The sequence below is a fragment of the Xyrauchen texanus genome, chromosome 6 (assembly GCF_025860055.1).
Source record: "Xyrauchen texanus isolate HMW12.3.18 chromosome 6, RBS_HiC_50CHRs, whole genome shotgun sequence".
NCBI classification, from domain to species: domain Eukaryota; kingdom Metazoa; phylum Chordata; class Actinopteri; order Cypriniformes; family Catostomidae; genus Xyrauchen; species Xyrauchen texanus.
In genome coordinates, this window is record NC_068281.1 from 19,907,541 (window position 1) to 19,933,138 (window position 25,598).

The following is a 25,598-nucleotide window of genomic DNA, read 5'->3' on the forward strand; positions in this document are numbered from 1 at the left end:
TAGTCATAGCTCACACACATTTACACCAGGCATGTGCTGTGGGCTTTGAGACTGGGCAAGCATCAAAGATATTTAATACACATTATTAAACGCTGTGCCCAAAACACATAAATTACGGTTGAATGTAATGTCCCGGAAATGTTATTGCCATAAATCATTGCCTTAGAACCCACCAGTCAATGGAAACAATTGTGTCACAGTGGCAAACTTCATGACCAAGTTGTTTTAAATTAAGGACAGTAATATTGCTCATATCACACAAATGAAAGATTATAATATATTGAGCCGAGCATGTTTATATACATTAAATCATACAATGAACCACAGTGCCAGAAGAGTTTGTTTGACATAGGGCCAACAACAAAATGAAAAAGAAAAGATTGCCAGTTACTAGTTTCAACATCACAGGCCTCACACATCCCACAGTTCAGAATCACTGGAATGGACAGCGGCAATTAACTAATCTGACCACCAAAGAAAACAATCTTTGAAAAAGAAAACATAGACAAGACAGTCTAAATACCATCTTATTTTTTAAAACAGACACTGCGCCCTAACGTTAGAACTGTAAAACAGACATAACACAATAAGAACATGATCAATAATTCATAGCCTAAGACTAACTAGAAACAATGACCTAGTATCAATAACACTGATTTTTAATAAATACATTAACTTACCTTTACTCGAAGACAAAAGTCATGTGTCTTTCCTTGCTGAACATCTCCGTCACTTTGTAGTAAAAGTCGCCCGCTTGTTTAACCGTTTGATGCACAACATGGGTCTAAAAAGACCAGACTGAGTTTTCATTTTCTATATCTTTGCAAGAAATTTATTTCATCATTCAGTATACCAGGTATTCCTCAATTAACTTGTTTTAGATCATTAAAAATCCTAATTGAAATTTTTCATTTCTTACTTTTCGAATAAAAATCGTTTTTGTATCGCAACCCTTCTAATGCGCAACATGGGTCTAAAAAGACCCGTATTCATTTCCTATGTTATTTCATGCATGGCTGAGTGTTTCTTTGCTGAATCTTTAAAATATATGTATTTTATCATTTCTTATTCCAGGTATTCATTAAATATCTTGTTTTTGATTTCCACAAATCATTCTGTTTATGTTTAATTTCTTACTTTATAAACAAACACAGTTTTTGTATTTCTACAATGTTTTTACATGCATGGGTCTAAAAAGACCTGTATTCATTTCCTATGTTATTTCAGTGATGGCTGAGTGTTTCTTTGGTGGATCTTAAAAGATATGTTTTTTTTTTCTTTCTTTTTTCTTATTCCAGGTATTCATTATATATTTTGTTTTTGATTTCCACAAATCATTATGTTAATGTTTCCTTTCTTACTTTATAAACAAACACAGTTTATTTTTTATTTCTACATCAATTTTTTCAAAAATGACCCATATGGAAACCTTTGATATTTGCACATTGTTGCAAGTAGGAACATTTACGCAGAATACTATTCACCTGCCACACATTTCACAACACAACACGGCTGCTTTTGTATATTTGATGCAAGTCTTATTTTATTTTAACCACAGAAAATATTTTATATTTTGTAAAAGATGGACATAATTATTGAATATTAGGCTAATGTTACCTTGACCTGTAATCCTAGAGAGAAATTACTTGTGAGAAGGAGAAACATGTCCAATACTACTATTAGCTATAGCTAGCTGGTGACATATTCTAGCTAGCTAATGTTAGCTACACTAAAAAAGATTGTATTTTAAAGCTTATTTACATGTAGAAGGCCTAACATTTCATAATCCTTCATATGCTGAAATGATTCAATGTTTTAAGAGTTTAGGGTTCTTTTTTCCCGCCTTTTTGATTTTCGAACTGTAACTGTCAACGCCACCTCATTACTGGAGCTCAGCAGTCATCCAATTACACAGATTGTCAAGACACCCTCAACAGGTAAATTATTTATTTCTTTTTTATCTTTGTAAATCTTTTTTAAACTTTCAAGTTCATTGAGGAGGTTCTGAAATGTACCAACTTAGCGGGAAGAAGAAAAGCAGCAGCAAAAGGGAAAAAATGGAGAAGCATTGACAAAGAGGAATTCATGGCCTTTATTGGTTTGACCCTCCTTGCAGGGGGAAATAAGAGCTGGATGTGGCCTTGCGGGAGCTGTTTCTGGATCCACTGCAAAATCCAATGTACAAAGCAACCATGGGGCTCAGGAGATATGAGGATATCCGCAGGTTCATACGATTTGATGACAAGAGGACCAGGGCATTACGACTGGAAACAGATCACATGGCGGCATTCAGGTATGTCTGGGACTGTTTCCTGGCTAGTTGCAGAAGACGGTTCATCCCCAGTGACTGTGTCACCATAGATGAGCAGCTTGTGCCATTCCGGGGCAGGTGCAAGTTCTTGCAATACATGCCCAGTAAGCCTGCAAAGTATGGATTAAAAATATTCTGGATGTGTGATGCAAGGGTGCCTTATGCGATAGATGGAATGGTCTACACAGGGAGACAGCCAGGAGAGGAGGTTCAGCAGAACCTTGGAGAGAATATCGTCCAACAGTTGTGTAGCAGAATCAGACAGACAGGTGAATATAGAATACTTAAGTGAATATACTCTTGAAATGATAAAACCTAGATCACTGTACCAATCTTTTATGGTGTGTATTTTATTTTTAATTACCATTGTGAGAAATTTATTTATTTGCACTATGCAATACAATACATTAGATAATCTATTAATTGTTTGTTTAATTGTTGAAATTGAGAGTTTTATGTTGAGTAAATTGATTTAAGTAATTAAATTTAAGTAATTTAAGTAATTGTTATATTATTTTTTTAAATTATAGGTCGCAACATCACAATGGACAACTTCTTTACCAGTGTCCCTTTGGCTGAGAAGCTTCTTGAGAAGAACCTGACCATTGTGGGAACTCTTCGCCAGAACAAGCAGGACATACCGCCTGTCATGAAGCCATCCAAATTGAGGGAGAAGTATAGCTCAGAATTTGGATTCAATGGCAACATGACCATGGTAAGCTATGTACCAAAGAAGGGAAAGGCTGTTGTCCTCCTGAGCACCATGCATGATGACAAAGCAGTGGATGACAACAGTGTTTCTTTCAAGAAGAAACCAGAAATGATCAAGTACTATAACAAAACCAAAGGAGGAGTGGACACAATGGATCAGATGGTTCGCACCTACTCATGTAAGCAGATGCCTACACCATCTTCACTGCACATCACCCTGATTACATGGGTGGTGTGACCAATGCAACACGGCTATTCCTCAAGGAGCTCGTCAAAGAGCTTGTCATGCCTTATATGAAGAGACGCTTGGAGGGCATGCCTCTCCTTCAAAGCCATATCATAGAGGCAATGGGAGGATGTGGGATAGAAAAACAAAACACTCGGCCACAGGAGGACATCAGACAGGAGGGCCAATCGAAGAGGAAGAGATGCAGAATATGCCCAGCTGCCAAAGACAGAAAAGTCAGCAGCTGGTGTTCCCAGTGCACCAGGCCTGTGTGCAAGGAGCACAAACGTGTAGTTGTCATTTGTGAGGCATGTAAGCACTAAGATGGCAATTTGAGATGCCGCTGTACCAGTGTGATTTTATTTTGTTTGTTGTATTTTCTTTTATTTGATCACATTCACCACAATTCAATACAGTTACACAGTTCAATTTCAGTGTTATCAGTTATGTCTAAATAACTGCTAAAATGATTAATTTGACAAAATGTTGTCTTTATTCTTTTGTTTTATCATGCTTGATAAGTAAATTTGATATAGTAACACAAAACCTAGAAAAAATGTAAATAATAATTTTTGGTAATTGAAAACAAGAAATGTTTAATATTTATAAATCATGGAATTTATAGATCATGGAATATTAAATGCTTAAATAAATTGATCTCAAAAGATAAATAAATAAATAAAAGTCCAGCCATGCATGAAATAACATAGGAAATGAATACGGGTCTTTTTAGACCCATGTTGTGCATTAGAAGTGGTTTCGATAGCTTCTCGTTCTCGATTCCATTGAAGTCAAGTTTGCAAGATCCGTGTCGGTCGTCGATGCTTAATACTATATACATTTTAGTGCGCGCATTCGTTATGTGAACTTGAAAGTGTTGATGCGAAACTAAACTCTAGCCTATCAGATAGCGTGACTGAAGGAATGAGCTTCTGATTGGCTTACTCATTTTAGTAAACGTGCTTCCCTTCGCAATTTGTAATAGCGTACGTGAACGTATAGTGTTGAATGAACGAGTTAGTGAACAATGCTTTGAATCAGAGAAAGCATAAAATAAAGTGCTTATACCTGAGGGTGGCGCCAAATCGAATAAATGAATAACTGTCTGTGCTGCTCAACTGAGAAGAAAGATGACGAACTCGAGCAAAAACTGTCGTTTACATAAAAAATATATATTTAAATAGTGTCATTTTTGTTTTCACCCTTCTGTTAGGTAAGCACTGCTTACCGCTTGTATGCGCGGCACGTCCTTGTTTCTCACACACACACACACACACACACACACGAGAGAAGCAAAACTGCATACGTGTTTTAGACACGTTTTCACACAATACATCTTAAGTTAGTTTTATTTAACGTCTTTAGGAAATTGTTTTGTGGGTTTTTTAGTACAAGTCTTGCGTTTGTATTTTTTCATGCTTAAAACAAGAAAATACAATTTGCCATTGAAGTAAGAACGTTTATTTTTTCCAAATTCAAGATATATTCTCTGGAAATAAGTCTTATTATGTTATGCATTTTGCATCTCAAATAAATTAATCTGGTTTGTTTTGATATTTTTACTGGAAAATAAGAAAAATACTGATTAAGAAAATATATATTTACTGTTGGAAGTCAGAAGTTTACATACACTTATGTTGAAGTCATTAAATAAAAAATTTTAATTTAATATTAGCAAACTATAGTCTTGGCAAGTCGTTTAGGACATCTACTTTATGCATGACATTAGTAATTTTTCCAACAATTGTTTACAGACAGATTGTTTCACTTTTAATTAACTATCACAATTCCAGTGGGTCAGAAGTTAACTGGCTATAAGCAGCTTGGAAAATTCCAGAAAATGATGTCAAGCCTTTAAGTAATTAGCCAATTAGCTTCTGATAGGCTAATTGAAGTCAATTAGAGGTGTACCTGAGGATGTATTTTAAGGCCTACCTTCAAACTCAGTGCCTCTTTGCTTGACATCATGGGAAAATCAAAAGAAATCAGCCAAGACCTCAGAAAAATTGTGGACCTCCACAATTTTGGTTCATCCTTGGGAGCGATTTCCAAATGCCTAATGGTCCCACGTTCATCTGTACAAACAATAGTACACGAGTATAAACACTATGGGACTACGCATCCATCATATCGCTCAGGAAGGAGACGCATTCTGTCTCCTAGAGATGAACGTAGTTTGGTGCAAAAAGTGCAAATCAATCCCAGAACAACAGCAAAGGACCTTGTGAAGATGCTGAGGAAACAGGTAGACAAGTATCTATATCCACAGTAAAACAAGTCCTATATCGACATAACCTGAAAGGCTGCTCAGCAAGGAAGAAGCCACTGCTCCAAAACTGCCATAAAATAGCCAGACTACAGTTTGCAAGTGCACATGGGACAAAGATCTTCCTTTTTGGAGAAATTTCCTCAGGTCTGATGAAACAAAAATTGAACCGATTGGCCATAATGACCATCCTTATGTTTGGAGGAAAAAGGGTGAGGCTTGCAAGCCGAAGAACACCATCCCAACCATGAAGCATGTGGGTGGAAGCATCATGTTGTGGGGGTGCTTGGTTGCAGGAGTGAATGGTGCACTTCACAAAATAGATGGCATCATGAGGAAGGAAAAATATATGGAAATATTGAAGCAACATCTCAAGACATCAGCCAGGAAGTTAAAGGCTGGTTGCAAATGGGTCTTCCAAATGGACAATGGCATGCCTCCAAAGTTTTAGCAAAATGGCTTAAGGACATCAAAGTCAAGGTATTGGAGTGGACATCACAAAGCCCTGACCTAAATCGGATAGAACATTTGTGGGCAGAACTGAAATAGCATGTGTAAGCAAGGAGGCCTTCAAACCTGATTCAGATCACACCAGTTCTGTCTGGAGGTATGGGCCAAAATTCCAGCAGCTTATTGTGAGAAGCTTGTGGAAGGCTACTACCAAAAGTGTTTGAACCAAGTTAAACAATTTAAAGGCAATGCTACCAAATACTAACAAAGTGCATGTACATTTCTGACCCATTGGGAATGTAATGAAAGAAATGATATCTGAAATAAATCATTCTCTCTACTATTATCCTGACATTTCACATTCTTAAAATAAAGTAGTGATCCTAAATGACCAAAGACTGGGAAGGTTTTCTACGATTAAATGTCAGGAATTGTGAAAAACTGAGTTTAAATGTATTTGGCTAAGGTGTACAGTATGTAAGCTTCTGACTTTAACTGTCTTTTTTTATTTTTTGACCAAATGATGGATGTTATCACCTTGTTAACCACTCTGTGTTTGGCAACACAGTTTTTTGTATCTGAAGATGACCCTGCCTCCAGTGTAAAAAAGAATGGTAGTGCCTCACCACATCGAAAGGTTTCAATAATAGCCAATTCAGCACCTCACACCAGTATCAAAATCCCAGGAGATGCTACATTAACCGAGTAAGCACACAAAACACACACACAAACGCATAGGCATATTCAAATACATGTTACCCTGGAGTAAGTTCGGTCACTTGTACCTTTTCAGGGGCAGAAAATCAGTACGCAAGCTTCCCAATGGTAGAAGAGTGTCTGCTCCTTGTTTGTTTCCGGTGAGTTCGCCGGATGGCAGCTCTAAACCAGTGCGTAGCTATGACCTGCAGGAGCGCCGGCGCATGGGCAACATGACAGGCATTGGGCTGGCACACTACCACATGCCCACTGATGAGAGTGAAGCAAAGACACTCGCTACCGTTGACCTTGATGGCATTAAGAGTAAGTTTTTGAAGTATATTACATTACACTATACAATACTACAATATACTGTACTGTAAATATAATGTAGTGTTTTCAACCCTGTTCTAGGAGTACCCCAGTACTACACATTTTGAATTTAGTGTTTTGCAGTATAATGGAGTGAAGCATAGTATTGTATAGTACAATACAGTGCCTATAGAATACAGTTTCGAACCCTGTTTCAGGAGTACCCAAGCACATTTTGGACATAGTAGATTGTAGTATTTTGAAGCTTAGTATAGTATAGAATAGTCAAGGGGGGCTCGGGACAAATACAAAAAAATTTGCCCACTAAATTTGATAAAAATGCTCCTGAAATAAAAAATGTGGAGACAAAATTTTTTTTAATTAATTTATAATTAATATAATTAATTGTTCATATTTTTTTAAACATCTGATACAATTCTTAATATTCTATTTTTAGAATATTTTGTAGTTATACACATCAGTGCATAAAATTAGATTTGATGTTGATTTAATTTAATGAGTAGATAATATATTCTCAATCTAAATATTCAGATTTAGAATTTATTTAATTGAAGTATTTAAAACAAAGGAATTACACAATATAGAAAAAATGCCCCAAAAATGTAAAACAAAATGCCCCTTAAATTCATACCCAGGGGGCAATCATTATATTATTACATTTGTTATTAATGGTGAGTTTTTCAGTATTAAGTTGTGATTATTGTGTAGTTTATTGGTGGGTTTACAGTTGATTATAGATAACTAATGACATGGTTTGAATGCAAGTACATTTCCTTGTTTTCATGACTACTTTTTTTTCAAATGCTATAAAGGACCTCTTTATTTGCACCTTTTTGTTCACATTCTTCTGAAAATGAATCATGTTTTCAGTCTGTACATCTATCCATCTATGGCTGTGATTCAGGAATGTGGACATTCTGAAAGTGTGCCCACAACATCTGTTCCTTTGACGTGCCTCTTTTGTGTAAAAGTGTGTGTGTGTCAGAGAGAGAGAGAGAGAGAGAGAGAGAGTGCTGTAAATACAGATAATTTGACAAAACAATAGGTCACTTTGAAACAGACAAAACGAACAATGTTCTAGTGACCGTTCATCTGTGTTTGCTAAGTTTGTATTTCTGTGTTTGGATGCTCAGTATTGCATCCAATGTAGCTGATATTTATGCAATTACAACAAAAACTGCAGTAAGTTACAGTTACTCACAGAGCTTCTTGTGTTACAATACATTCAGCTGTGTTTCAACTTGTTTTCTACTGTTGATTCAGGTTGTCAAAATTGTTTCGCTCTCTTTCTCACAGGTCACAGGTTCGAAGATGTCCCTGGTGTGCGGAGACACCTGGTCACAAAGAGTGCTAAAGGTCAGGTGGTTCACATTGGCAAGGACCACAAAGAGCTCAGCAGCTGCAGTCGGACTAAGCTGGATCGGACCCCACATGAGGTGAGATGTCAACTTACTTGATTATCTTTCCACTTTCCGTAGTAGTTAATGAGAAATGCATACTATGCCATAAATATTACCAGATGTTTCTTCTTGTTTTTTGTATTGGGAAGTAAATTGTCTTTGATATTTTGTGAAGAAATACTCAAAAATGAGAATTATTTTATAATTTACTGAGCCTCACATCCTTAAAAACCAATATTACTTTCCTCCATAAAACATGAGAGGAACATGCAAATTTCCATACAATGAAAATGAATGGGAACTGAGGCTGTCAGTTCCTAACATTCTTCCTAACATCTCCTTTTGTGTTCCATGGAAGAATAAAATACATAAAAAACAGGTTTAGATCATTAGCTGTACAAATAGAGGTTTATACCATCTCACTGAGGGATATATTTACTATTGGCTAAATGATGTTCCTTATTAGAGGAGATCGTGGCCCTGTTACATGGACAACAGGGTTCATCAGGCCGAACAGCCGAAGGTAGGGTTGCATGATGGAGCTGTTCTGATTGGTTTAGAGAATAGCTAAAGCTTGTTTGTGTTTGTTTTTATTTATCACTTATTTGCTAATATACAATAATCTGTACATGTTTTAAGACACTGGTTTTGTGTCAGTGTTGTGGAAGGGAATGAATGACCGCATGACCAGAATTTTGTCAAAGCAAACTCACACTGAAAGAACTGAGATCATGCTGGCATGTCAGCATGATCTCAACAGATTCAGGGTTTTTTATGTGTGTGTCCATCAGTTTAAACATTCAGATTTTTTAGGCTGGCTTGCATGAATACATAGTTCTTGCTGAGTTTTTGACTGAAAGCAATGCAGCTCACTATCCACAGTGACATTTAGTTGAAGACTAAATCTAATTTTGTCCAGCTCTAACAAACTTTGTCATCACTCATCCTAATTCATGACGTATATCAGTAAATTTGTTTTTACCAAAGGTTGGACTGGAGATAATGGAAAATTATTTTGTGTATTTTAATATTTAATAGAAAAAATGTGTTTACTAGCATTCCTGAACCAACTTCTCACTGAACTCCTAATTGCCTCTAACTCAATCAAACATGATTCCATCATTTAAGCTCTATTGGATTTCAGAATATTATACATAGAATGAAAGGTCACATATACTGTATATTATTGATACGTTTGTGTGCATCCTCTCAGGTGTTTGTGGAGTTGAATGAGCTGCTGATGGACAAGAACCAGGAGATGCAGTGGAGGGAAACGGCTCGCTGGATCAAGTTTGAGGAGGATGTGGAGGAGGAGACGGACTGCTGGGGGAAACCTCATGTAGCTTCGCTCTCATTCCGTAGCCTGCTGGAGCTCCGCAAAACCATTTCACATGGTGAGAGCGACGACAGGTAGAGTGATCGTAACATCTTGACAAATGGAAGGATTTGCTTATCAATATTAATTTGGTCATGCTGCCATTGCCAGGTAGCCTTTCTGAACCTTCCAGTTATGCAACCTAATTATTATTCATGAACCAAGCTGTTGCATTGTAAGATTAGTTAACTGACAAGCTGGCCAGCTGACAAGTGCTCACTTGTCTGCAAATCATGAAGGCCTACTGAGCGAACATCACATAATGTAATTAATATTCATGAGCCAAGTCTCCACCTCAGTTAGTACCATTCATAATTTCATGGTCCTGTGAAGATATAATTGACTTTCTTTCATTTCTATCAGGTTTTGTAGGTTTGTGGAAAAGGCATGGCTCACTTTTCTTTTCCTCTTAGCGCGTTCTTAGAAAAAAAATACACCTATACCTCTCTGAAATAATGTCAGATGCTATAACGCATTATTGTCTATATTAGTCATTTACTTTGAATATGAGACAACAGAAGTGAATACATAATAAATTATTATGACACTCTTGCGATATTAATTATTATTAACAAGTGCATTGGAGTAGAATTTCTTTGCTGTAATGATGTATTGACATGTTTACTGGATGGAGCCATTGTTGTTGTATCTGATTTGTTTTTGGTGTTAATTAATAGGTGCAGTGTTGTTGGATCTGGACCAGAGGACACTGCCTGGTATTGCTCATCAAGTTGTGGAGCAGATGATTATATCAGATCAGATCAGAGCAAAGGACAGAGCCAATGTGCTACGAGCCCTGCTCCTCAAACACAGGTTAGTGGTACTCACTGATGATATGAACATGGCATATCTCACGTAAAACAAATGGATGATTCTCACAAAACCTGTTAAGGAAATGTCATGGTCCTTTTTATTTCAAAATCAAAACAAACAAGAAATTATGGTTTGCATTGAGAAAATTAAGCATATTTTTAGGGCCATTAAGATTTTATACTTTGTGAGATTATTTTCATGACAGTTTCGCACAATTTTCTTTATCACAAAGCAAAAGAATATGGTCATCACGATATTCTCATGACCGCAATGTGAAAAAAGAACAAGGTAGTATATATATATATATATATATATATATATATATATATATATATATATATATATATATATATATATTAGGGCTGTCAATCGATTCAAATGTTTAATCTAATTAATTACATGGTGTCCCGATTAATTAATCGCGATTAATCGCATATACAAATATTTGCTGAGAAAGCCCCTTATATAACAATAATTCAATATATAATGATTATACATATTTATATCAATATGTAATTATACATAGTTATCTTTAAATATTACAAAATTATATATATATATATATATATATATATATATAAATAAATAAAAATATTCAGATAATTAATATGCATTACATTCTTGTGGCAGAAGAGTAAATCATTGATTAGACAATACAAAAAGCGGCTTTAGAATACAATGTATGGTTTACTACCATATTACTGATCATAAGTCAATCATTGACATACAGTTCACAGCAATCCATTTGACAAGTGAATTTGTCAATCAGAACGAGATTTATTATGAGGGTTTGTTTAAGGACCCGTCAATTTACACCTGTGTCAGACATTTGTTTTTTAATGCTTACAAAACTTTTAAATCTGGAGCCAAGAGGTATATTAAAACAAACAAAAACAAAATGGAAAATAAATAAATAAACAGTTTAATAAAAATATCAAATTGTTTACATATTTCAATACACTTTACAGCTTTCTTGTTACTCAAATTGGAAATTGTTCTTAGGCATTGCTGAACCTCTGAATTAAAAATGAAAATTAATGGTTTATAACCACCATACTAACATCTATGAATACTAAACTTTGCCAACAAAAGCAGAACATTAATCAAATAATATTCCTTATGAAGAGACATGTCATAGCTAAAAAATAAAACATTTTCAAAACAAAATTGAAAGCTGGGAATGATATGATCTCTAACAATCTTGCAAAAATCAGCCCAAAAACAAGTCGATTAGGGACAACTCCAAAATAAATTAAAAAATAATTCCGCCTGCAGACTACAAAATGTACAGAATATATCGACATCACAATTAAATCTCTCTACAAGAAAATAATTAGTGAGGTAGTACTTATAAATAAGTTTGAAGAAAATTTCTTTGATTTTATTCGTGATTAAATATTTATGGGTAACTTCCAAATTTTGGAAGTCCAGCCACACCCTGCGTCAGACATGCTTGTGTAGTCTCGGGTGCGTTGCATCATAAACATAAAATGTTTAGGTCACTGTGTCAAGTTAAATATAGTTTAATACTCAATCTTTAAACACATCTTGAGATCCCTTAGTTCGCATTTGCGCTCCTTCAAGTGTTTTGAACGCAAGAACGTATTGTATGTTTTAGAGATGCACCGATCGACCAGTCAGGGACCAGAATTAGCAGATTTTCCGCATGCTCAGCCTCACGTCTTACCGATTCCAAGCCGGTCCGTTTTGTTGCCAGCGGCGCAGGCAATAACGTCACAGCCACATGTAAATGTCATTGGCGTGGAAGATCTTCACTGTGAGTGAAGAATATATAAAGTTCGAAATGTGTAATAAAAGGCCAAAGTAAACCGCGGGGGAACCACCACAATAACTTTCGGATCAACAAACCTAATTAGACAATTAAAACACCATCACCCAGCTGAACATGCCCATTTTAAAAAAAAAGTTAAAAAGTGAAAGCGGCTAAAGCTAGCCAGAGCTCAGAGCCAGCCACAAGTCAGCAGCCTCTCCTATCATTCCTTGGTATGAGCAGCGAAAATACCAAAGCAATTACGAGGAAAATGATGGAATTCATGGTCCTGGATGACCAGCTGTTCTCCATAGTTGAGGACAGAGGGATTAGAAATCTGATACATTTCCTCGATACAGAGTAGGAGGTACTTTTCCGACGTTGCGTTGCCCGAGTTGTTTAATCTCATGTCATGTCACACACGCAGCCTGTTATCTGTCAACATTTGGGTACACAAATCCGGGAGAGGGGAAGGGATGGATGGCAGAGGCAGGCTAAATACATACAAATTGTGCCGTTGTGATTTAACGTAATTTTTCCCACCGTGTCCAAACAAATGGGGGTCAAATGTGCATAAATGTCCTGAAAATAAAGTCACAATGCAAAAAAAAAATATTTTCAGCATTGATTTGAGGTTAAATATTACCAGAGCATTTTCTTGACCGGTTTCGTGAGAATCGCCCAAATTCATGAAATCCCTTGAAAATATTTAATGGTAACTCAAAAATAATAACATCCTACTCGTTTGGAAAATGGAACTGAAATTTCCACTGTTTTGTTTCTTCTATGTGCCAGTCACCCGAGTGATGGCAAGGAGCACAGCTTGTTTAACCGGAACATCTCGGCAACCAGCCTTGCTTCTCTAATATCTCATCACCATAGCAATAACCATATTTCTGCACCAGAGCTCCCTGCCACAGACCCACTCATCGGAGGATTACTTAACTTTGATTCACGCAGTAGAGTGGATTTAGATAAGAATGAGGTACTGGGTTTTGTCTGTGTGGTTTTAAGAGATGTATGAGAAAGTAAAATTTGTATTTGGGTGGGTGGGTTTCAATAGGTCTTTTTCCTGTTTGTATCCACAGAAAGATATACCCCAGTTTTTTAGTTTGCACAAGTCTAAATCTAAGCTGCTTGAGAAGATTCCTGAGAATGCAGAAGCTACCGTTGTCCTTGTGGGTCAGTTTTTAGCAACTGCTGATTATAATTAAAGGTATAATTCACCCAAAAATGAAAATTCCAGCATAATTTACTCACCCTCGATTTAAAAAAATGCATTGAAAACCTGACCACTAATTACAAAACCTGATTGTCTTCAGTGGAACACAAAGGAGATGTTAAGGACGAAGGTTTGCTTTAGTCAATATTCACTTTCATTGTATGGAAGAAAAAATATGCAATAAAAATGAATAGTGACTAGACTGTCATTCTGCATTCATTGTGTTCTACTGAGGAAAGAAATTATTTTGGAACAACATGTGTGCAAATGATGGGTGAACTATCCCTTTAACTCTATGTATATAATACCACAACAGTACTTACCTCTTCTCTAAAAATCATCTCCAATTATCTCAATCTTTACAGGTAGTGTGGATTTCCTGGACCAACCAACTATGGCATTTGTGAGATTGCAAGAAGCAGTCCTTTTAGAGTCAGTTCTAGAAGTGCCCATTCCAGTGCGCTTTATTTTTGTGCTCCTTGGCCCACCCAGTGCCAACATTGATTACCACCAGATTGGCCGCTCCATATCCACGCTCATGTCTGATAAAGTAAGCACAGATTGAACAAGAAGCTATCAAGTCTCCCTAACAAAAGTAGTAACTTATCAGTGCCAGAAATAGAAATACTTTTAAAAAGCTGTTATTTAAAGGGTGTTCACTAAATTTGGATTGATCCTTCATGGGATTGAAGAGAACATCTTGAATTTTCAATTCCAACCTTTTTTTCCCCCAAATGTCCCCTTTCAGCACTTCCATGAGGCAGCATATTTGGCGGATGAAAGGCAGGACCTGCTGACAGCCATCAACAGCTTCCTGGACTGCAGTATTGTGCTTCCTCCATCCGAGGTGGGCAGAGATGAGTTGCTGCACTCTGTTGCTCGCTTCCAGAGGGAAATGCTGCACAAGAGACATGAACAAGAGGTCAAACTACAGGTCAAGGAGCCCAAGAGCCCAGAGGATATGGGTACAAGGCTCTTTCTCATTCATACGTGGACAGATTAGTTCTCTGTTGAGTAAATATACAAAATGAAAAAATATTCTCATTTATTCATTCATTCTATTCTCTCTCAGCTCTTCATCCTCCCTTTAAAGCCGAAGATGATCCTCTTCAGAGAACGGGTCTGCTGTTCGGTGGGGTTATCAGAGATGTACGGCGCCGCTACCCTAAATACATCAGTGATTTTACGGATTCCTTAAACCCTCAATGCATGGCTGCCGTCTTATTCATTTACTTTGCTGCCCTTTCTCCTGCCGTAACCTTTGGAGGTCTATTGGGTTAGACAGAGCTGTTCTTTTTCAATTAAAAGAATTCAATGGTCTTGATCCAATTTCTCCATGCCTACAGGCGCAGATATTTTAAATAGCCTCTTTCTTTCTTAGGTGAGAAGACAGGTGGTTTGATAGGTGTATCAGAGCTGATTATTGCCACTGCCACGCAGGGAATGTTGTTCTGCCTGCTTGGAGCTCAACCTCTGCTGGTGATAGGCTTCTCTGGGCCCCTTCTAGTATTTGAAGAATCCTTTTATTCAGTAAGTATTCCCATAACACTTTCATTCATACACTTTATACAGTACATTCTCTTGCTCAACCAACTTTGTTTGTTTAATTGTACATATGTAACAGGAAGAACTGAATGTGATAAATCAAATCATTGTGTTTGCAGTTCTGCAAGGCCAACGAAATAGAGTATCTGACAGGCCGTGTGTGGATTGGAATCTGGTTGATTGTCATTGTTGTTCTAATGGTGGCATTTGAAGGAAGCTTCCTGGTGCGATTTGTGTCACGCTTCACACAGGAGATCTTCTCCTTCCTCATCTCTCTCATCTTCATCTACGAGACCTTCTTCAAGCTGGGCAAAGTATTAAGATCTCTTAGGTTCATTTGAAAAAGCATTGACTCAGTTTGCAGATATGCCCAGATAGAACACATACGTCCTTGAGATGTCTGTTTTAGATCTTTTGATCTGGAAAGCATCACACTCTAATGAACATCTGCTAAACATCTTAAGATCAATTTATGAACATTCCAAATTAGCATCTCAAAGACATCTGCTGAATGATTAATAGACATCTGAGAGGAAACAGATACAATACATCTAAGGGTGTGTTCACACTTGGCAGGTTTGGTTCGATTAAAATGAACTCTGGTGCGATTGCTCTGTTAGTGCAGTTCATTTGAGCAAGTGTGAACACTGTCACCCGAACCTTGGTGCGCACTATACAACCACCTGAAAATTGGGTCTCAGTCCGCTTCCAAATGAACTCTGGTACGGTTCGATTCATATAAGAATGTAACATGGACCAAAGACATCTAAACGGACCAAAAACAGGAAGTAATTTACCTAATACTGACCTCAAGCCTACCTGGTTCTTCTCATTATAGGAGCTATGTTTCACATTACAGTTCAGTACTGGCGTCGGAACCACCGTCAGCTGTCCTTGCAGCATATCTAAGTTTGTTTGTACAATGGAGGAAATCCTGCCATTGTTTTGACTCCTTTACACATTTTATTAACTCTTCGTTTGTTCTCAGCTGGTACAAATACCACCATATATACTTATATACATCCAACGAGCGCATTTCGCCAGCAGCCAGTATTGTTTTGGATGTTCGGTAAGTTCCGTCAAAAAATATACGTCATAAATCTGTCCAATCAGGTCGTGAATTTTCCCTGATGCCTTTGGTTTTGTATCATAAGGTTCGGTGTTAAAAATGCCAGTGTGAATGCTAAAAGAACCAGGACTAAATGTATCGTTTTCATTTTTGGTCTGGACCAAGAGAACCGAACTACAAGTGTGAACACACCATAACAGACGTAGAGCAAACAACGTACAAGAGACATCTTCCAGATCTAAACATACACATCTAATAGACGTCTGGGAAATGTACGTGTGCTATTCAGTGTCAGACTGTCTTTGTCTACTATGCAGATCTTCATGGATCATCCTCTGAGGAGCTGTTATGGAAAAGAAGAAAATGACACTGCTTTAGCATCACCCAATGGTGGAACAAGATCTTCAGATGCATCTCAAGCCCTAAACCAGCCAAACACAGCTCTCCTCTCCCTTGTGCTCATGTCAGGAACTTTCTTTATTGCATTCTATCTGCGTAAATTCAAGAATAGCGCTTTCTTTCCTGGCAGGGTAAGCTAGTGTTTCTGTATAGTCCTGCAAACTCAATGTTGCACTTGATGATTGATCAAAATAGTGTTCATATTCTGTGTTATGAGGTGATATTGTCTATAGTGAAATCAAATCTCTGCTGCATAGATCCGAAGGGTTATTGGAGATTTCGGAGTTCCTATTGCAATCTCCATCATGGTTCTGTTGGACTACAGTATTAAGGACACTTATACACAGGTGAGCCACATATAATTTGATACTATTCATATTTAGTCTCGAAGTGGTTTCCCCTTATCACCTCTTATTTTATGGTTATGGGCTAGAACAATCTGATTTTAAGGGTAGGATTAGGGGTATCAATGTCAACCCAAACACCTAAAGGGATCAGACAGACAGTAGTTGTAAAATCAAGATTCTCTGTGCTTGTTTATTGACATTTTATGGTTAGGGTTTTCAACAACATTATTAACCTATAATTTCATTCTGATTTTAGGGGTAGGTTAGGAAGGGTATCAATGCCAATGCTCTGAGCTTGTTTACTGATTAGAGAGTGGAATATTTTTGTACACATTTATGAAAAAATTACTCTTCAGTCCCCCAAAGTAAATTGACACTCCAAGTAACCCCAAACAATTTGGAAGATGAGTTACAATGTTCTTTGAAATGTTTCCATATACAGAAATTAAATGTGCCAGATGGCTTCTCTGTGACCAGCCCGGACAAGCGCGGTTGGTTTATACACCCACTGGGCTCTGATGGCCAGTTCCCCATCTGGATGATGGTGGCTAGTATTTTACCTGCCCTGCTTGTCTACATCCTCATTTTCATGGAGACTCAGATCACCACGTGAGTCACAGCTATTTCCTGTGTATTTAAATGAGTGACAGATACCATCATGTTCTACCTGACTCCATTAATTGTGTCTGGCTGCGATTCCCAAAAACATTGTAAGCTTAAGTAGATCGTAGAAACCATTGGCGCCAATGGTCTCTACAATCAACTTAAGCTTGCGTTGCTTTTGGGAAACGCCACCCAGATCTCATCTTAACAATGATCTCACTTATATTATTGTCCTATTATTATTGTATATCTCTTTTCTTAACAGTCTTATTGTAAGTAAGAAGGACAGGATGCTGGTTAAGGGTTCAGGGTTTCACTTGGACCTGTTGATCATCGTGACAGCGGGTGGGATTTCAGCGTTGTTTGGACTGCCATGGTTGACCGGTGCTACTGTCCGTTCTGTAACCCATGCAAATAGTCTTACAGTGATGAGCAAAGCTGTTGCCCCTGGTGACAAACCACGTATTCAGGAAGTAAAAGAGCAGAGAGTAACAGGATTTCTGGTGGCCCTTTTTGTAGGTGGGTGGTTTCATTTTATTGATGTAAATTAAAAGACATTGCCCTAACAGTTACCAAATGGCCAGTTGCGGTACCGGTTGTTTGTACTTCCATCTAATTTTCTGCAGGTCTCTCCATTGTGATTGGAGACCTTTTGCGGCAAATTCCCATCACTGTGTTGTTCGGCATATTCCTCTATATGGGAGTGATGTCTCTTAATGGGATCCAGGTAACAGAACGCATGATGCTGCTATTAATGCCACCCAAATACCACCCTGACCACACATATGTCCGCAAGGTGAGATCATCTACAAACATCTTCTTAAATCAATATTCATGCCACACTAATTCTGCAGCAGTTCTGGTTTCAGTGCTTGTCCTAGCCTTTTGGGGGCCTAAGCAAAAATGTGTGTAGGGGACCCCCGTTAGTATGTTCGTAACACTACTTATAATGTACTTTTCAGAGTGGGGGCCCCCTGCCGGATCGGGAGCCCTAAGCAACTTGCTTAGTTTGGCTATAGGGAGGACCGGCACTGTCTGGTTTTAATTTATCTCGGTTTCAGATTTAATGGTGCTTTAACCTTTGATTTGTCTATCTCAGGTGCGTACTCTACGCATGCATCTGTTCACATGTTTCCAGTTGGTGTGTCTGGCTGTGCTGTGGACTGTAATGTCAACTGCTGCCTCATTAGCCTTCCCATTTGTCCTTGTCCTCACTGTGCCATTTAGGATGTTCCTGTTGCCTCGAATATTTACTCAACGTGAGATGCAATGTGTAAGTTTTTTTGGTGGGCCTTTAGGTAAAAAAGAGGCAAACCTTTCATATGAAGTACTTTAATAATGCTTTGTAGATGTAATGTTTTTTGTGATGTAGTTATTTCTGTACTATTCTTATTCTAAATTATTTTCAGAATGTGCCCAAATATAATGCCAGTATGTAATTGAATGTGCTTCACCCAAGTAGGACATGTTCCTGGATCAACATCCTTGTTTGTTGTGGAACAACATTCTTCTCGACCAATCCCATTTTAGAGTTGGGGGTTTCAAAAACATTCTTATCAATTGGCCCATGATTGTATGTTGTTCCAGGACTAACAAAGGATGTTGATTCAGGAAAATGTCCTTGGCTAAATCACATCTTGCAGACATGTTCTTTGGACTAATATAAAGTCTATTAAGTTCAGTCAACCCTTATTTTCCCCTTTGCCTTTAACATTGTTCATTGTTTCTTTGTGACAGCTTGATGCAGATGATGCTGAGCCGTTATTTGATGAGAGGAATGGTCAAGATGAATATACAGAGATGCAAATGCCAGTATGACCTCTCCTTTTACTACTTAAGCTGGTCTGAAATTATTTTAAGGGAGCAGTGTCCAGATGTGCTACCTGTCTTTTTTTCATCAATCCGTTTTTTCTCCATGCGTTTCCAACTTTATTTGTTTTGGGAAAATATATTTATATGTAAAAGTGTTAAATAGATGCTCAAATGTCACTTTGTATCTATTGCATAGAGTATATCTTTATATCACCTGTACTATTCATATTTTATCTTTTTATTTATCAGAGTTGAAATGTAATTGTGCTATGCATGTGTTGTAGAGGGGTAGATGAAAGTATGATCTATAGTAAGTTCAAAATGATACAGGAAGCACTTTTTTTACTGCATATCAATACTTGTACTTCATTGCAAGGTGAAATAATGTACTGCTAAAAATTTACAGAATAACTGTAATGCAAATTACATAAGTTCAATATTTTTGTAACAAAACTGACATAATATACAGCTTTGTGCTATATTCACCTTGATGCAAAAGAAAATCTAAAAGAACTGACAAACTAAACACTGGGTGCAATCACCGGTTTATTTGAAAGGAGAGCAGATGTTTGTTGTTCTATAATTTTTCTCAACTATGAATACATATTCTCACCAGAGCACCACATAGGTCTATGTGTTTATATAATTAACACTAAGAATCACACAGTAGTTATAATATAGTAGTTATCAGCTATATAAAAACAATTATACTAATTATAATCATCTAGTTATTACTACTATAATTAGTTGGTTATGGTGTGGATTTAATTTACTTATGGTAGTGTCTACGAGAGAAAGTGAAAAATAGATAAGAATGATAGCAAGTCATTGTTAAGAATGTTTTAAGTAACTGTTGCAAGGAGTTCAAAAGGTTTAGTTTTACAGTGCCTCTTTTTTTTATTAATATTTTTAGGATTTAAATATTTCCTGACCACACTTGTGAAATACAGAATTGTTGTTGGATGCACTGTTTATTTTTATAAAGCATATTTTTATCCTTTTCCATACATGAACTTTTGTCCTTTGAGGTACTGAAACAAAATGTAATTTCAAGTGTCTGAAACATGCACAGTGCAGGGATTTGTGAAGGGCAACAAATGTTGATTTGGTATGTTGTAATCCAATTTCTTAAATACAGTGCTTTGAAAAAGTATTTGCCCCCATTCCTAATTTCCTCTATTTTTGTTGCATGTACTGCTCGTTTAAGGTCCTGCCACAGCATCTCAATCATGTTCAAGTCAGGACTTTGTCTTGGCCACTCCAGAACTTTAATTTAGCTTCTTTTGAGCCATTCAGACATGGACTTACTCCTATGCTTTGGATCATTGTCTTGCAGTATAATACAGTTGTGCTTGAGCTTTAACTCACAGATGACCAGATGTTCTCCTTTAGGATTTTCTAGTAGACAGCAAAGTTCATGTTTCCCTCAATTACTGCAAGTCGGCCTGGCCCTGAAGCAACTTCCTGGATGAGTCGTCAGCCACTTCTGGGATGGTTCACTACTGTGCCAAGTTTTCTCCATTTGGAGATAATGGCTCTTCTCCTCGTTATTTCTGTAACTTCTTTCGACCTTGGCATAGTGTACTACTGGGTGAGACCTTTAGGCAACATCATGCTACTGAAAAAGTTATATTTAAGTGTTTGATTGAATGATTGAATATGTTTTCTTAGATTGCCTTTGTTTTATGTTAGATTTTGTTTTAGTTTTTGAAACAATCAAGTATGAAATATTCACAAAAGCAAAAGAATTCAGCATTGGGCAAATACTTTTTCAAAGCTCTGCATTTGTGCCTCATGTACATTCCAGTCATCAAAGTGATATAGAGAATAATTATTTTGTATAAAATACATCTCAGATTATCTGTTGTGTGCACTTCAAATAGTGCAAATGTGCATTTTCCCCTGGTAAAACTTACAAAGAGTATATTCTACAGCAGGGTTATACTCTACTCTTAAGTATTTACGAAATTATTCATAGACCATAAAATTGCTTGACATTTCTCATTGTGGGTTGAAATTAATTTACGAATTGCATTACGTGCTCACACACCATAAAGACTTAAAGTTCTGTTTATTATACAATATTTTGTGTTGTTCAGTGCGGGCTGTGCATTAAACGTCTAGGCCTTCAGTGTGATTCAATTCAGTATCACAATGAATAAGACACCCTATGCTTTTTCCCATCATACATTATCTCGCAGCTAACTAGTAATTCCAATTGACATTTTAAAAACACGTCCACGCACGAAAGCCAGAACTTGAAATGACACTTAAGCAAGCCTAATTTTAACTGCAGCATGAATGTTTGTTTCCCGAACCCATCTAAAATTAGGCTATCATTTTTCATATGAATCTACCAAAGAGGTCTATAATACCTGGAAAAATCTATCTAATAATATTTTCGTCAGGTATTCTGCGTTCCATTCAAGTTGGATGAGGGATATTCCAACTTGATATCGCTGACCATAAATGGCATTTAATTACCTGATATTTGGAACTGCAATGCTCCTGTTAGCTTAGCAGGGGTTTGACTCTCATTATAGATGTCTCCTATCTCACAACTGACAAAAAAATGCTGCAGTGCTAGCATTTGTGCTTCAAGAGTAAATTATCAAAAGAGATTATAATGTTTCATACACCTGTTTCTGAAGGCGTTTGTTAAACAAGATTTAATATAATGTAATGTGGAAACAAACTCATTAATCGATATTGCTTAATAAAGTGAATGTTTATCACTTACTATATCATGTAGTGTCGACATGTTTGTGTGACATCATCTGCATCTCGTCGAAATCAGAGTTAAGAATTTCTGCAAGAGCCTACAAGTTGTAATTCTGACTTCAAGATGCATTCCATTGCACTTTTCCAAGTAGGAAGTTGTAAAATCCAACTTCCTAGACTTTCCGCATTGAATGGAACACAGCACTACTTTTCAAATCTTGATCTGACACTGAATGCTCCAGCAGCCTAATGTACAATTAGAAAACTCCTGATGTTGATATAACAATGCAAAAAGCTCTTACCAATTTACTTGAAGTGAAAATAAGTCCTCTTTTCCTGTTTAATAAACTAAGCAATCACACAGTCATGCAGAACAGCTCATATTTTTAAATCCATAAGGATCTCTTTCTCAATGACGATAGCGGCAGTTATGACAATCTCACGCTCTTTGCTTTCAAATTATGTCTCTTAAAGTGTGATTACATCACTCAAGGCCAGCTGGAAGGCCTTGACAGTGACCTATCCTAAAGATCACACCCACCAAGAACAAATAAATCAATCTGATTGGCTGATGAATCTGACAAACTGACTTTAGTTGCTCATTCATTTGCACTGTTGAGGGATTCTGAAAACATTCTGAAGGCTTAACGGTGTAGAGCTCAGAATCACGCACTGCTTTGGGCATGTGATTTGTGAAACAGATGTCACACTTTGCTTGTAAGCATCAAGGAATAAATTCTGACTGGATAAACTTTTTGTTTTTCTCTATTTGTTTGTAGATTAATTAAGAGTGGAAAGTGATTCAAAATACATTTTGTGAATGAAAGGATGAAAAATATGTATTTATTTATTTGGCATGTTAGGCCAAAAGAGAAGGCTTTGGCCCTGATAATTTGCCACTGGTGTTGTTATCATTAAAATAATTTTTAAACATTATCTTTTCAGGTTAATTAAATCAAGGATATTTTTTCTTTTCAAATTAAATCTCAAATTGCCTCGCGGGCCAGGTAAAATGGTCTCACAGGCCTTACCCAGATAGCAAAAAATGTCCGCACGGCTTCTTTTTGCCGCTGTCCCCAAGCTGTCGGCTATAGGTGCGTCCCACTGGCGGTGATCCAGCGTTTGCCGCCGAATACGTCACGCCCATTTCTTGCGAGATGCCACCGGGCGGTCAGGACGGCGGGCCGCCCGCGTCATTTCTCTGGCGGTTGCCTCGCGGCAATTCGACCGCGGCCGGCCGGCGGCAATTCGACCGCGGCCGGCCGGCGGCAATCGACCGCGGCCGGCCGGCGGCAAGCCGCTTTGAAATACAGTCACAGCTTGACTCTCAAAATCGACCAGCCATTTGGCTATTATTATTTTTTGCTCCAAAGCCATTAGGGTTTATAACAGATTCTTGACTCTTGATTCCATGATAAGGTAAGGTTTAGGAAATGACATTTAAATTACTTTGAAACTCTGAAGCGATTATACAGTAATATATGTAAAATATATTGAATTATTTATGCAATTAGGTGAAAATTGTTTATATTTCTTTGATTGATGCACATTGAGACATGCACCAATAAACCAAGAATAATTCCTTTTTGTAAAACTTACTTGGCAATAAATATCTTTCTGATTCTGATTAGGTTTAAAAATAGATATTTAATACAGGGTATGAAAAATTTAGCAGAATAAATTGATGAAGTTAGACTTTTCACCAATGCCTGACTATCAGTGAACAGTGAAAGACATCTGTCCCCGTTTTGACGTGAAGGATAAACTCAATGAAAAAGCTTTCTCCCCTGGTTTCACAGTTGCGCAGAAATTTCGTTTGTCTGTAATTTTTTTCCAACCTCGATTTTTTATTTTTTTATTTTTTATTTTTTTTGTTATTTTACCTTTTACAGGTAAGGGATTCATTTGCAATTACGACCTGTACTAATGTTTAAGAAAGTGTGAAAGTCCCTGTAAAGGCAATAAAAATTAAATAATCCAAACACACTATACATGGTAAAAATTTATTGCTAAAACACATTGCACTGTGGACTGTGAAGTACTGAATTGTGTAGTTAAACCGTTAAACAGTTTTGCACCAGTGCTGTGTTCAGGATTCTTTTGGGCGGGGCTAAAACGGTGGCTCGATGACGCACTGGACCCACCGAGGCAGGCCCCTCCCGTAACAATATGACTAGAGCACATTCGGTTCAGTTTGCCATTCATGATCAATCAGAATAATTTCACAATGCAAGGTTTATTAGGAAAACATCTAGTAACATTTATCACTTTGTTATTAAGTATCTGAGAGACATAGACTTAAAAAAAAAAAAAAATTAAATCCTTTTGTCTTTTTTTTTTTTTTAAGCTAAGTTCCAATATCTCTTGATTCACACTCCAGCCCAGTCGGTGGCGGTAATGCACCGTTAAGTTGGTTTGCCAACCGCCATCAAAACAAAAAAAAAAAAAGAAGAAAGAAGAAGAAGTTTGCCATTCAATCACGAGTTACAGTCAGACTCAGTACTAGTTTCAACAGCCTACAGTTAGCAAAGTCATCGACTACCATCGTTTAAGTAAGTACATGTTTTCTTTTTGTGTAACGCAATATTATGTTTACATTGTTTTTAAAATATCTAAGTTAGTCACCATTGTTCTTGCAGTATGCTGCTAGTCCAGTAGCTAGAGTGGCTAGAAAGTGTTAGCTAACACGTGCTGTTTTGCCCTCCTTACAGTACACACTGAGGTTAAGCAATGTTGCTAGTAACATTACATGTAGAAATGTTATTAACTACATACAGTAGTTAGCCAAAGCTTTACATCTAGAAAGACTAAGTATAACTTGTGTGTTTTTTTTTCTAACAAAACAATGATGTATATAGGTTGTTGATGTATATATGTATAACGCCATAGGGTTATCTAAAATTAAGATTGTACACTGCATATTCTACAGTCTGAATCCACAGCCGGTCACATTTTAAATTTATGAGAAGCTTCAGAGAAATGTAATTTGTAACCCTTTTTTTTTTTTTTCTTTCAGCTTCGGTTTTTGGCAATCAAGTGTGGGAGGGACCTCAAGACAACTGTGTGGCGAATGCTTGAGAGTATCTTCTCTAATCGCCTTTCCATTAACACAACCTGGACTGGTGCAGGGAAAAAGCATGTTTTAGAGACATGTTCCTGAAGACCATTGTTCAAAGTAAGTTGGCTATTTTTTTTTATATTTAAGTAGATGTGTATGACCTTATGCCAATCAAATGGAATGACAGATCTTTATTTTCTACAGGAGCCATCCGGAAGAACTCGGCAACCCAGGATGCCACTGATGAGGCGATCCAGGTTAACGCTACGCGTTACCTGAAAGGAGCAGCTGACCGTGAAGGTGGAAAAAGGCGCCGCGACAGCTGAGAGGGACCCACAGCCGACCCCTCAAACCTAGGCTGACTACCGACACCCCTGCTAAAAGTGTCAGACTAAACTCACTCAATCCACACTCTTCACTAGAAATTGCTGTTTTTTTTTTTTGTTTTTTTTCCCCATCTCGTGACCCTG

The 25,598-nt window shown here is 37.2% G+C and overlaps 2 protein-coding genes across 4 annotated transcripts in view; both read left to right on the forward strand.

Moving 5' to 3' along the window:
* Window positions 1-22,903, forward strand: part of LOC127644970 (anion exchange protein 2-like) — a 55,214-nt gene extending 32,311 nt beyond the window's left edge. The window contains exons 5-23 of the mRNA XM_052128434.1: window positions 6,533-6,669; window positions 6,758-6,984; window positions 8,290-8,429; window positions 9,607-9,787; window positions 10,446-10,581; window positions 13,148-13,337; window positions 13,441-13,534; window positions 13,940-14,124; window positions 14,323-14,539; window positions 14,647-14,850; window positions 14,956-15,104; window positions 15,239-15,433; window positions 16,506-16,718; window positions 16,845-16,934; window positions 17,377-17,543; window positions 17,803-18,056; window positions 18,164-18,333; window positions 18,637-18,810; window positions 19,275-22,903. Of these exons, the coding sequence (XP_051984394.1) occupies window positions 6,533-6,669; window positions 6,758-6,984; window positions 8,290-8,429; window positions 9,607-9,787; window positions 10,446-10,581; window positions 13,148-13,337; window positions 13,441-13,534; window positions 13,940-14,124; window positions 14,323-14,539; window positions 14,647-14,850; window positions 14,956-15,104; window positions 15,239-15,433; window positions 16,506-16,718; window positions 16,845-16,934; window positions 17,377-17,543; window positions 17,803-18,056; window positions 18,164-18,333; window positions 18,637-18,810; window positions 19,275-19,355 (3,204 nt within the window). The 3' untranslated portion in view covers window positions 19,356-22,903. The remainder of the gene's footprint in view (window positions 1-6,532; window positions 6,670-6,757; window positions 6,985-8,289; window positions 8,430-9,606; window positions 9,788-10,445; window positions 10,582-13,147; window positions 13,338-13,440; window positions 13,535-13,939; window positions 14,125-14,322; window positions 14,540-14,646; window positions 14,851-14,955; window positions 15,105-15,238; window positions 15,434-16,505; window positions 16,719-16,844; window positions 16,935-17,376; window positions 17,544-17,802; window positions 18,057-18,163; window positions 18,334-18,636; window positions 18,811-19,274) is intronic.
* On the forward strand, window positions 7-6,507 carry LOC127644972 (piggyBac transposable element-derived protein 4-like). 3 transcript variants are annotated; one of them, XM_052128438.1, is made up of 4 exons: window positions 7-1,937; window positions 2,117-2,293; window positions 2,482-2,580; window positions 2,842-6,507. In XM_052128438.1, the coding sequence occupies exons 2-4, from the start codon at window positions 2,134-2,136 to the stop codon at window positions 3,258-3,260; spliced, it is 678 nt and encodes a 225-aa protein (XP_051984398.1). In that variant the 5' UTR covers window positions 7-1,937; window positions 2,117-2,133; the 3' UTR covers window positions 3,261-6,507. The 3 variants fall into 3 exon arrangements, with proteins under 3 accessions (XP_051984398.1, XP_051984397.1, XP_051984396.1); XM_052128437.1 differs by having other exon boundaries at window positions 7-2,293; XM_052128436.1 differs by having other exon boundaries at window positions 2,117-2,580.
* Window positions 22,904-25,598: the final 2,695 nt, after the last annotated feature.

What these genes read in the sequence shown, in the direction of transcription:
- LOC127644972 (XM_052128436.1), top strand. Translation starts at nt 2,178, where the DNA reads ATGTACAAAGCAACCATGGGGCTCAGGAGATATGAGGATATCCGCAGG. An exon ending in TAGCAGAATCAGACAGACAG is followed by an intron (nt 2,581 to 2,841) that starts GTGAATATAGAA and finishes TTTAAATTATAG; the next exon opens with GTCGCAACATCACAATGGAC.